Below are 12,518 nucleotides of genomic sequence, written 5' to 3' on the forward strand. Positions count from 1 at the left end.
GCTGGCTCTACAGCCCTTCAGAACCCTGTATTGATCTTGAGCAACGCCCTGCACCTCACAGCTCTGCTTCGACTCTCCTGCTAAGCTGAAACACCTTCTATCATCTCTACTGACCGGGACAGCTGAGTACCCAGTACATGCCAGTTTAACTGCCACTGCACTTCGTGAAGTGCTTCCTCTCTCCTTAAATACTCAATGTTGGGGGATACTTGTGTGGAATTCCTGCCTTTTCATAGCCACCTGAAATCTCTCTTGCTATGCCGCCTGCAGTTCCGGCATCTCACATAGGCGCTGGTTCGGCCCATATAGGTGCTGGTTTGTGTCCCGGCTGTTCCATTTCTGATCCAGCTCTCTGCTAGCTATGGCCTGGGAAAGCAGAAGATGGCCCAAGTCCTTGGGCTCCTGCACCCACATGGGAAGATCCGGAGGAAGCTCCTGGTTCCTGGCTTCAGACTGGCACAGCTCTGGCTGTTGCAGCCAAGTGGGGAGTAAGCCAGCGGATGGAAGACCTCTCTCTCTGCCTCGCCTTCTCTCTCTGTGTAACTCTGACTTTCAAATAAATTAATAAATCTTTTTTTTTAACTTTTATTTAGTAGATATGAATTTCCAAAATACAGTTTATTGATTACAATGGCTTTTTCCCCCCATAACTTCCCTCCCACCCGCACCCTCCCATCTCCCGCTCCCTCTACAATTCCATTCACATCAAGATTCATTTTCAATTATCTTTATACACAGAAGATCAATTTAGTATATATTAAGTAAAGATTTCATCAGTTAGCCCCCACACCGAACACAAAGTGCAAAATACTGTTTGAGCACTAGTCATATCATTAATTCACGTTGAACTACACATTAAGGACAGAGATCCTACATGAGGAGTAGGTGCACAGTGACTCCTGTTGTTGACTTAACAAATTGACACTCTTGTTTAAGGCGTCAGCAATCTCCCCAGGCTCTTGTTGTGAGTTGCCAAGGCCATGGAAGCCCCCTGAGCTCGCTGACTTTGATCTTATTTCGACAAGGCCATAGTCCAAGTGGAAGTTCTTTCCTCCCTTCAGAGAAAGGTACTTCCTTCTTTGATGGCCCGTTCTTTCCACTGGGATCTCACTCACAGAGATCTTTCATTTAGGTCCTTTTTTATTTATTTTATTTTATTTTTTTGCCAGAGTGTCTTGGCTTTCCATGCCTAAAATACTCTCATGGGCTCTTCAGCCAGATCCGAATGCCTTAAGGGCTGATTCAAGGCCAGAGTGCTGTTTAGGACATCTGCCATTCTATGAGTCTGCTGTGTACCCGGCTTCCCATGTTGGATCATTCTCTCTCTTTTTTATTCTATCAGTTAGTATTAAACTGAAAAGTGATCTCTGTTAATTATAAGAGTGGGAATAAGAGAGGGAGGGGATGTACAATTTGAGACATGCTCAAGCTGACTTGCCCCAAGTGGTGGAGTTAGAAATGTGCCAGGGGATTCCAATACAATCCCATCAAGGTTGCATGTAGCAATGCCATCTCACTAGTCCAAGTGACCAATTTCTGTTCACAATTGATCATAATGATAGGTCTAATAGTCAAAGAGAACACATAAACAAGACCAGTGTCTGCTATTACTAACTGATAGAATAAAAAAGGGACTTTCAAATAAATTAATAAATCTTAAAAAAAAAAAGTTAGCTTTAAAGAATTAATCTGGAATGCACAAAAAATTTAGAGAAGTCTATAGCAAAGAAAGTGGAAAAAAAAAAAAAACAAAAACCCTCAAAGAAAGTTTATTTTTCAGGAGATTTTTTTTTTTTTAATTTTAAACTTGAGAGGCAGAGACACAGAGAGCCAGAGAGCATCCATCTGCTGGTTCACTGCCCAAGTGCCTGCAACAGCAGGGGCTGTCCTGGACCAGAGCCAGAAATTTCACTGAGGTCTCCCATGTGACTGTCAGGGATGCAAATATTTAAGCCATCTAGCACTGTCTCCCAGGAAGCTGGAGGGAAAGCTGGAACTCAAACACAGGCGCTCTGATACAGGATACGGGTATCCCCAGTGGCATCTAATCACTAGGCCAAATGGCTAATTTTCATGCCAGTACAGAAAAAAACTATTCTTATCATTAGCAGCTCCATTTAGTCTTGCATGGTTTGATAGTATGTCTGAACTGAACATGTAAAAAAATATTAAAATAATTACTTCCACATTTTAAAAGTTGACTAAGACTGAAAATGCTCAAATATTAAGAGCTTTAAGGATAGAATTAAAAGGGAGAGAATGATCCTATGGGGGAAGCAGGACACACAGCAGACTCATAGAATGGCAAACGCCCAAAACAGCACTCTGGCCTCAGAATCAACCCTTGGGGCTTCGGATCTGGCTAAAAGGCCAATGAGAGTCTCACAGGCATGGAAAGCCACGACACGGTGGCAAAAAACAAACTAAATGAAAGATCCTGGTGAACAAGACCCCAGCAGAAGGAACAGGCCATCAAGGAGGGAGGTGCCTTTCTCCGAAGGCAACTGTTAAATCAACAACGGGAGTCACTGGGTACACGCTCCCCATGTAGGATCTCTGTCCTTAATGTGTTTTACTATGAAACTTAAAAACATCACTACTAGTCAAACAATACCCTATACCTTGTGCGGTTGTGTGAGGGCAGCCTGTTGAAATCCTTGTTTAGTATATACTAAGTTGATCTTCTGTATATGAAGGTAATTGAAAATGAAACTTGATGAAGGGCAGGATGGGAGAGGGAGTGGGAGAGGGGACGGCCGTGGGAAGGAGGGAGGTTGGGGGGGGGAAGCCACAACAATACAAAAGTTGCACTTTGTAAATTCACATTTATTAAATAATAATAAAAAAAGAAAAACACTAAAATAAAAAAAAGAACATAATTACTACATGAGAGAACTGACTGTATACAAATTGAATCTGAATGTAAAAACATTCTTGCGTTGTTGAAATAAACCCTGTTTGGTTATACTGTTAAAAAAAAAAAAAAAAAGAGCTTTCAGATACTGCTGTCTCTATAAAGTGTTCAATGAAACTACTTGGAGCCTAACCACAATGACATGACACAGGGAAGAAAAACTCCAAAGCAGTGTTTCTACCTCCTCATCTTCTAAAGACTGCTTGAACACTGCCCAAACGCATGGCTAGCCACAATCAGTGAGAGTCACTTAATCATATGGCACCGAGCACGGAGGAAACAAACACCCTTCACGGTGCGTATGCAGCATGGCATCCAGTGAGCCGCACCTCCCACACACATGCCCGGCAGTCTTGTCTAGGCCTGCTATTTGCTCTAAGCATCGGAATGTAGCAGAAGTGATGCTGGCAGCTTCCACTTGTGCATCCTTGGGGGGTCCTTAGCCACCAAATAATAGGGAACATATGGGAACATGATATGGATAAAAACCACAGGGAGAGGCAACAGGGACAGGGGGAGACTGAAAAAAAAAATGGACAGAAACAGGATGAGCGATTTCAGCATCCTAGCTGGGCCTGGCCATAGCCAACTTCCCTACAAAATGCAGCCAAGAGCTCAAGAACATGGCCCAGCTGGATTCAGCCCAGACTGCAGGATCATGAGCAAGCAAAATGACCATTAAGCCAAGTGCCTGGTCTGGATGTGTTAACCAGCATCAAGACACACTTAGGGGGCCAGTGTTGTGCTGCAGCAGGCTAAGCTGCCGCCTGCAATGCCATTATCCCATATGAGCGCTGGTTTGAGTCCTGGCTATTCCACTTCCAATCCAGCTCCCTATTTATGTGCCTGGGAAAGAAGTGGAAGATGGTTCAAGTACTTGAGCCCCTGCCATCCATGTAGGAGATCTAGATTGAGCGGTTGGTTCCTGGTTTTGACCTGGCCCAGCCCTGGCTGTTGTGACCATCTGCAGAGTGAACCAGCAAATGGAAGATCTGTCTCTCTCTTTCTCTATCTCTCTCTGTATCTCTGCCTTTCAAATAAAATAAATCTTAAAAGAAAACAAAGCAACCACCTGACAACTTGGCTCACCTGACAACAATGCCTGGGACTTGCATGCGTTACCCAATCCTTCACAATACAAGGTCAAATTTCAATAAAGACTCAGGATGTACCAGTACAAAGTAATCACCACAGAACTTGTGCTGGAAAGAACTGTGGGTCTAGACTAGACTCCCCTTTTACCAATAAGGAAAAAGAGGATCCAAGGTCACACAGGAAGGGTGGAGTTCAAACTAGAAAGACACCAGTTCTTTGTTGACTTATCTAAAAACATGCTAAAAAACAAACCTTAGTTAACTATTCAGTGCATGGTTTTCTAAGTGAGATAAAAACACTGAAAACTATGAAGTTTGACTTAGTAGAGTTTGAAATCAAATATAAAAATACAAACTCCACAATATTAAAATGCTTATTGTTACTTACATCTCACCCGCATTGAAAACTTTTTTGATTTTCTTCTTCAGTGCTTTTAGTCTTTCTTGGATTTCTTTTTTCTCTTGTTGCCATTTTTTAATTTCTCTTTCCAAATCTTGAAGGAACCAATCTAATTCTGTCTTTGAGATCTAAAAACATTTTAGAAAACACATGAATAAGTGGCAAGATTTATTTTTGTGAAAAAAAGAAACCAAAAGACTAGAGCTGGGTTGGTGTCATGGCTTCCTCAATGATTCGAGCTCAGCGGGGCACACCCACCTGAGCTGGGCGCTATGGCCGTGTGCAGGATGGAGCCGCTTCCTGACCACTGAGAACACCTGGTTACAGGAAGGGACCCTGAAGAGCCACTTCAATGTGTCCACACGCATCCACACTTCACTGCCACCTATAAGATTCTTTCATCTAGAGGCAGCCTATATATGGGCTTTATTTGGCAAGTCCAAATGCTTTTGTTTGTGTATAAAATACAAATGTGATGGCTCCAGCTGGAGAGCAGAGGCACTGAGGCTGAGACACCTGCCAGAGTGTCAGGCACTGTGACAAGGGAGATGAAACATTCTTTTGAGGCAACACAGGTTCTCTTTCCTCTGGAGGGTCAGGGTCCACACCACTTGTCCCTAGCCTCTTTGTCAGTTTCCCTTAGCACTTAGTTATGTGAGACTTCCGAACCCACAACTTACCTAGAATTTATCTGACAGGAAGAAAAGTTTTGGGTCTGACTCATGCTTCCAATTGCCAGTCATTTGTAAGTAAGATATTCTCTATGTTAATATTTCTAATAATTACTATAAATGAGACTCAGGGAACCAGAGCACCTTTAAAGAAACATCTAAAAGTGATATGTTGCCGGCGCCGCGGCTCACTAGGCTAATCCTCCGCCTTGCGGCGCCAGCACACCGGGTTCTAGTCCCGGTCAGGGCACCGATTCTGTCCTGGTTGCCCCTCTTCCAGGCCAGCTCTCTGTTGTGGCCAGGGAGTGCAGTGGAGGATGGCCCAAGTGCTTGGGCCCTGCATCTGCATGGGAGACCAGGAGAAGCACCTGGCTCCTGGCTTCGGATCAGCGCGGTGCGCCAGCCGCGGCGGCCATTGGAGGGTGAACCAACGGCAAAAAGAAGACCTTTCTCTCTGTCTGTCTCTCTCTCACTGTCCACTCTGCCTGTCAAAAAAAAAAAGTGATATGTTAAATATCCTCCAGTTTGAAATAATTCCACTGTTTTCAATGGCTGCTTCATGATTAATACTGATTTCCTAGCCGTGCTAGGAGTAAGCTTTCATTTTTCATCTCCTCTCAGGTTCCCTGTGTAGCTGACTTCCTGCTTATGTTGAGAACATGCCTAGGTCACTGAGGACAAGGGTTCAGCTGCAGAATGCAGCGCTTTCCCCCTAGAAGGGCCCGTGCCCCTGAAGCCACTTTCCCTGGACTCCATGGGAAACAACGGCCCTCAGAGCAACAGCAGTCCTTGACTCAGAGGCCACTTCTCCCTCTTCAGCCTCTAACAGACACCAAGGTTTTCAAAATGCAGGGAGGCAAATCTGCCAAGCAGCCATGTTCCTGTAAGACTTCTGAGTCCCTCCACAGGGGTGGGGCTGAGTTCAGTGGCTTTGAGCTGCCCAGGCCAACTGTTTTTGGGTGGCAGAGGTTCAACAACAGTTCAGCACTCCCTTTCGCCTGGGCACCAATTCTGCTCACATCTTCCTTCTGCAGCTGAACTTGTCAACTCATGACTGTGACTGAGGTGACCGCCACACCTCCACTTCCTGCACGCCACGTACTCTGCCCGGCTCAGCGCTACGGCCACGACCCCGCGGCCCGTCCGTCCTGCTTGTCAGCTCTGTGCCATGCTCTTCCCTCAGACCCAGCCCTTGGGCTGAGAGGGTGTGTGCAACCCCAGGTTATGCTGAGGCAGGAGGACTCACTTGGCAACCCGTACCTAAGAGAGTTCAGGTAACAAAAGGCACGAGTACTACAAAGATAGGAGCATGTGTGTGCACACACAAACACCCCCTCTTGTATAGCTCAGCCAGTGAAAATACGACACGATTTCATCTGCTGTTGGTACTAACCACCTTTTAATAACACAGCAGCCTCATGATTAATAAAAAAGGGTCCAGGTCTAAATCTCATCTGCTCTTGTGTAGACACCAAGCAAAGGGATTTATCCTAGTAAGAAACAAGTACATACTTCACACGGGAATCTAGTAACCTAATAAGCCTCTCACCACCCCTTTACAAAGGCAGACTGCCCATGTTCTTGAGCACAGCCTGTCCAAGCAAGAAAGCGCAGGAGCAGGACCCGCTGCCAGAGCTGCTGCTCTCCCCCCGCCTCCTCTTCTCTGGTGCTCAGTTCCTGTGTGCTTCCTGCTCCGCTATACAAGCAGCAGGGCCCTGAAGAACTGTTCCAGCACAGCACCCAGGCAGAGCACCCATCTATGAAGCCAGAAAGGCTCTGCCAGCCGGAAGCCACTTCACTCATTGAATACCAATACCCATGTCCCCACATCTGCTCTGTCTCTCCGAAGAGGCACACACGGCCATCTATCTCCATGTGGATTTAATCAAAACTGAATTTGCCCGAGGCAATACAGAGTTTATAAAGATACTTTATTTTGGTAAGCCTCCCAAGTAGCTTATTCAAACTCGTGTTCTGTGTGTCACTGAGCAAGGCAGACTTCTGGTTTTGCTCGCTGTTCTTCCCTGATTCCCAACCAGAGAACTGAGCAGAAAGGTCTTGCTTTCCACCCACTTCTCCTCATCTTCTCAATCTCCCCAGTCCCACCCAGAGTTCACAAAGGTCCTGGGGGATGCTGTGAAAATTCCCTTTGCAAACTGACCCTTTTCTTTGGTGTATTTAAATCTCAGTACATGTGCTTCTTATTAATGTTCCACTTTTTTCTTCTGTATGTTACCCCAGCTATTGATCAGACTTGTGGAACATATTCTTCTTTTTCTTAAATGTATTAATCTCTCTCTGAACAGAATAAAACAGTTTTAAAACAAAGCACACCATGATCTCCTCACATCTAGAATTCTATTTTCCTTTCCAGATTGGCCTTGCCACTTGAGTGTCACTCCACTGCCAGCTACCTGTAACAGATGACCAATCTGAGCTCACAGAATTCAAGATCAGAAGATTTAAATGAGATTCTCTGGGTGAGCTTACAGTTTAGATATACCTAACCCCCACTGTGTTATTCCTACACTGTCTTAGGAGGAAGATGATGATGATGTGGGTGAGCTTACAGTTCAGATATACCTACCCCACCCCCACTGTGTTATTCCTACACTGTCTTAGGAGGAAGATGATGATGATGTGGGTGAGCTTTCAGTTCAGACATACCTACCCCACCCCCACTGTGTTATTCCTACACTGTCTTAGGCAAAGAGGAAGATGATGGTGATAGCAGTGGCAGACAATACTTCCTAACGTTTTATAATGTGAGTACTTTACAAGTATGAATCTAACCCCAGGAACTGGGAGTAATTACTACTCAGATTTTCCAGACAAGGAACTAAAACACAGCGAAGCTAAATAGCTTGTCGAAGATCAGAACCAGTCTGGCCCTGAACCCTGACATTTTGACTCCAGGGCTCACACTCAGAACCACTAATTCCTAAACTGCCTCTCAATACAAAAAATATTTAACTCAGAACTTAAGTCACCATACATGGAGTTTTTGTTAATGAAGAAACTGAATTATGGATAAATGAAAACTCAGATTTACAGCCCCTTTTTCAAAAGAATTCATAGAGGCTATAAAATACTGCAAGAAATGCTGTCACTTTAACATATTATAGAGAAATTTGAAACAATTTTGAGAAAGAACCCTTTGTTTAGCCAATGATGTTCAGCACAGCTACGTTCTCCTAATTACCACATGCAATTAAAGAGAGGTTGCAGATGGAAGGATTACCTTGTTTTCTTCTAAATTCCTTTTCAACTTTTCTTCTAGCTCCCTGGTCTCTTCTGAGCCCTTGAGTTTTATCTGCTCATAATTTTCATATGCTTCCTTAAGCTGCTCTTGTAATCCTTGGTACTCTTTTTCAATCAGTGAAATATCCCCCTAAAAGTAAATGACAAAATTACCTATTAAAGTAGTTCAAAATGCCTATTTACCCTCTTATTCTGAACTATCTCTTAAAACAAGAAAAGAACAAGGAAATACAGGTGAAAATGTACAAGGGGAATACCACAGTAATTCAGGAACTAAAAACCCCTAAACACTGTTTAGTAAAGCCATATTTTAAAAAGTAATATTCATATTACTGGAATACATACTGAAACTCTTCAATCTATACTGTAACTAGTTCTTGATATTTACTTGTTTTAGGAAAGTCCGGTATTAGATCAATAGTTTGATCTCAATGTCATTCTCCACAATCAACATCAAGAACTTTCTATTAAAACAAGTTTTTTTATTAAAAAAAGTTACTACATATATTTTAGATATGAACAGAATATATTAACTTTGTCCCTACTTTTAAGTCTTCCTCTGTAAGGATTCTGAAAACCTTTCACTCTGCTGGGACAGTCCACAATCACATGCCTGAGTCTGAGGAGTCGGATGCTGAAAATGAAGCTGTCAGTCTTTTGTTTACTAACTAGGAAAAATGTCCATCTGCACTACATGAGGACTGCAAATTTCAAATACAACAGACTCAGTGTAAGTCTATCTTCTTAAAAGTATTGCCTAAATCTGTAGAAGTGAAATAGACACTTTAAGAAGCAACGACTTGAACAGTCCCTGTCTTGACTGTTGAGGAACAGTTTTCTTTCCTTTCATACTATTTGTTGAACTCTTTACTTAACGTATAGTTAATCATATGTGTATAAAGTTAATTGAAAATAGATCTTAGTAAAAAATAAGGGGGACTAAGAGAGGGAGGAGGAAGCGGGTGGGAAGGCAGGCATGGTGGAAAGAATCACCATGTTCCTAAAGTTGTAATTCTGAAGTGCATGAAGTTTATAGCTAAAAGCTGTATAGTCCTGCATACATTCCTATGGACTTACTTCTAAGGGCACAGTTTAAAAATCTGCCTTGGGACTCCAAATCCCCTTAAGCTGGCTAGTAAAAATCAGCATTTTAAGTATTAAAGTGATCATATGGATCACTTTAGTATTAAAAGTAATCATATAGATAGGATTAAGTGACCTGTAATAATAATGGATAGAATTAAAAAGGAGTGAATGCTCCAACATGGGAAGCAGTCCACACAGCAGACTCATAGCATGACAATTGCTTTAAATAGCACTCTGACCTCAGAATCAGCCCTTAAGGCATTCTGGTCTGGCTGAAAAGCCAGGACACAGTGGTAAAAAACGTCCTACATGAAGGACCTCTGTGGGTGAGACCCCAGTGAAAAGAAATGGTCACCAAATTTCCCTTTTTAAGGGGGTACTTTTATAGAGGGGCCATTTCTTTGTATTAAATCTTTGATCTGCCTGGATTTTATTTGGGTGGAAGGAATGAAGTAGGGATCCAAATTAATTATTTCTAGATGGCAACTTATTTCTCCTAACACCAAGTGTTTTTTTGTTTTGTTTTTGTTTTTTTAAACTATTTTTTAAAAGATCTATTTATTTGAAAGGCAGATTTACAGAGAGGCAGAGGCAGAGAAAGAGGTCTTACAGCACTGGGTCACTTTCCAAATGGCCATAACAGCTGGAGCTGTGCCAATCTGAAGCCAGGAATCAGAAACTTCTTCCAGGTCTCCTACACAGGTGCAGGGGCCCAAGGACTTGAGCCATCTTCTACTGCTTTCCCAGGCCACAGCAGAGAGCTGGATCAGAAGTGGAGCATCTGGGACTCAAACTGGCACCCGTATGGGATGTCGGCACTGCAGGCAGTGGCTTTTCCTGCTACACCACAGCGCAGGCCCCAACACCAAGTGTTTAATTAACATTTTGCTCACTGATAGTTCAGCAACTTTACTATACCTTAAATTTCTGTATTCTTCTGTTCTGTAAGGCTTTTTTCTAATGGTCTATTTAGGTGATATCTAGCTTCATAATTCTCTTTCTTACAGTTCCTTTCCCTGACCATTCCTGAGGCTCAATTTCCACATAGAGTGGTATCAGTTTGTCTAGTTCCAAGTAAATCCTGTGCCGTAGGCAGCCTCCAAGTCAACCGCCAAGGTCCTGGCCTCTTGGTATTCATGCCCTTGTACAGGGTCTCCTGCACATCTGGCTTGAGAAGCTGCTCTGTGATCAAGGCAATCAGCAGGAGTGAAGTGGAGCTTCCTAAAGTAGGGCCTAAAAGCCACTAGGCTCCATGTCAGCATGTGCTCAAGCCATCCCAGAGGCAGAACCTCCAGCCAGGTTTTCCTGGAGGTGACAAGTGCTCACCAACACCTTTACTGTTACCTGAGTAATATCTCCAGAACCACACAGCGAAAGTGGCTCCTAAATTCCTGACCTGGAAGAACAATGAGATCTCTCAAAGCATTTCAGTTTTCTTTACATAGACAAGTATTTTATCTTTTAGTTGCTATTGAAAACAGAATATTTTCTTCTGACACACTTTTCTAACAGCCTGTTGTTAGTACATGAGAAGCTATTTTGTATCCAGTCATCATTCTGAGTTCTCTTACTTTGGTCCAAGCTTTCAGTTGGTCATTTTAGATTTTTCAGGAAATATAATCTTAGTCTCTGTAAGTAATGGTAATTCTATCTCCTGTTTTCTACATTATTTCTTTATTTAATTTTGTTAGTTAGTATCTCTAGGATAATATATTAGTGGTGATGTTTTACCTTTAAGCAAGATAGCTTTTGGCTTAAGAGAAAGATACTAGTATGTTGAGAGATACTAATTTTCACTTTATTATCAGCGTTGGTTAAAAAAATGGGGGGAGGTTAATTTTATCCAGTACCTTTTCAATACCTATACAGCTGGTCAAATAATTATTCTCTCATGATGTTTCAATAAAGTAAATCATATTAGTAGAATTTCTAATTGGATCACTTAAAGTGGTGAAAGTCTTCATAATACCTTTCTGTATTATTCACATGAATACCTCATTTATAAATCAATAGATCCTCATTTCACCAATTAAAACAATAAAGCCATCATACTTTAAAATAAATATGCTAGAAGAAAACTTTTATTTTCCTTTAGATCGACTTAGCTGAGTCTAAGATAGTTCTGACTCATCATTCCCATCTAGAATAATTAATGAAAATTAAACTTTTAAAGAGGTTAACACAATTTGACTCACTTGTGGTGCCATAAGAGGATCTTCCGGCTCAGTGTTGACTTCTTGGTGCATTATGTTTGAGGACACCTATGGGGCAAAACAATCCCTTCAATTCAATTTGCCTCAGTTGCTTTAGTACATAAACTCACCAAGTAATAACATTTTAAAACATGTTCACAATTTTTCAAGTTTTTTTTTCCCCAATTTAGACTATGTCCTATGTTTTCAATAAATATTTATTATTAGTAAGGAGTTACTTTCAGAATTAGTATAACTGAAAATGATTTGGGTTCATCACTTGTAACACTTGAAACATTTTGTTTAACTTAGCAGTGCGGCAACCAAAGTATTTAAGTCAATTCACACCTTAGAAAGGCAACCGGAGAGGAACCTGGGTTTACTCTCAGGCCTGTTGGGAAGGACTCCTCCATGGACACCCCTCTGGTTTCCCTCCATGTGGACACTTCTTTTGCCTCCCTCATTCCTCCCCTGCTTTGGCAGGAGAAGCTGGAGACTCTTCTTCCTTTCTTTTCTCCGAGGAGCCATCATCACGTTCTCCCACCCTCCCGGCCCCCCACCTGCAGTAAATCCCACAGTCTCCTGTTCTGGTCTTGCTGTAACTGGTAGGCAAGCTTGAGTGATGTGGGCTTGACCGTTATTAGCATCTGTACTTTTCTATAAAGAAACAGCCACACCCTCCAACTGTGACTTAATTATTAAAATGTTTCAGCTGACTCCACTGTTTCTCAGTTGCTACAGAGTTTGGGTAGAGAAGTCGGATATTATTTACTAGACTGAAAACTTCTTCCTGACAAATGTGCCTGTCGTGTTTCAAAAAGTGTTCTTAGACTTACAATATTTTCCAACAAAGGCCTCAGCAACCATCAGAATCATTTTCAGGGATTTTAACTTTGCTAC

At 42.4% G+C, this 12,518-nt stretch overlaps 1 protein-coding gene across 7 annotated transcripts in view; it reads right to left on the reverse strand.

Moving 5' to 3' along the window:
• The window catches only part of TTC3 (tetratricopeptide repeat domain 3), a 123,823-nt gene that overhangs the window by 22,580 nt on the left and 88,725 nt on the right, over positions 1–12,518 (reverse strand). For all 7 annotated transcript variants that reach the window (XM_062205098.1, XM_062205142.1, XM_062205117.1 and 4 more), the window contains 3 exons: positions 11,622–11,687; positions 8,321–8,470; positions 4,397–4,536 (listed from right to left, as the gene is read on the reverse strand). In XM_062205098.1, coding sequence (XP_062061082.1) covers positions 4,397–4,536; positions 8,321–8,470; positions 11,622–11,687 — 356 coding nt within the window. The remainder of the gene's footprint in view (positions 1–4,396; positions 4,537–8,320; positions 8,471–11,621; positions 11,688–12,518) is intronic.

This window comes from Lepus europaeus, chromosome 2 (genome assembly GCF_033115175.1).
Source record: "Lepus europaeus isolate LE1 chromosome 2, mLepTim1.pri, whole genome shotgun sequence".
Lineage (NCBI taxonomy): Eukaryota > Metazoa > Chordata > Mammalia > Lagomorpha > Leporidae > Lepus > Lepus europaeus.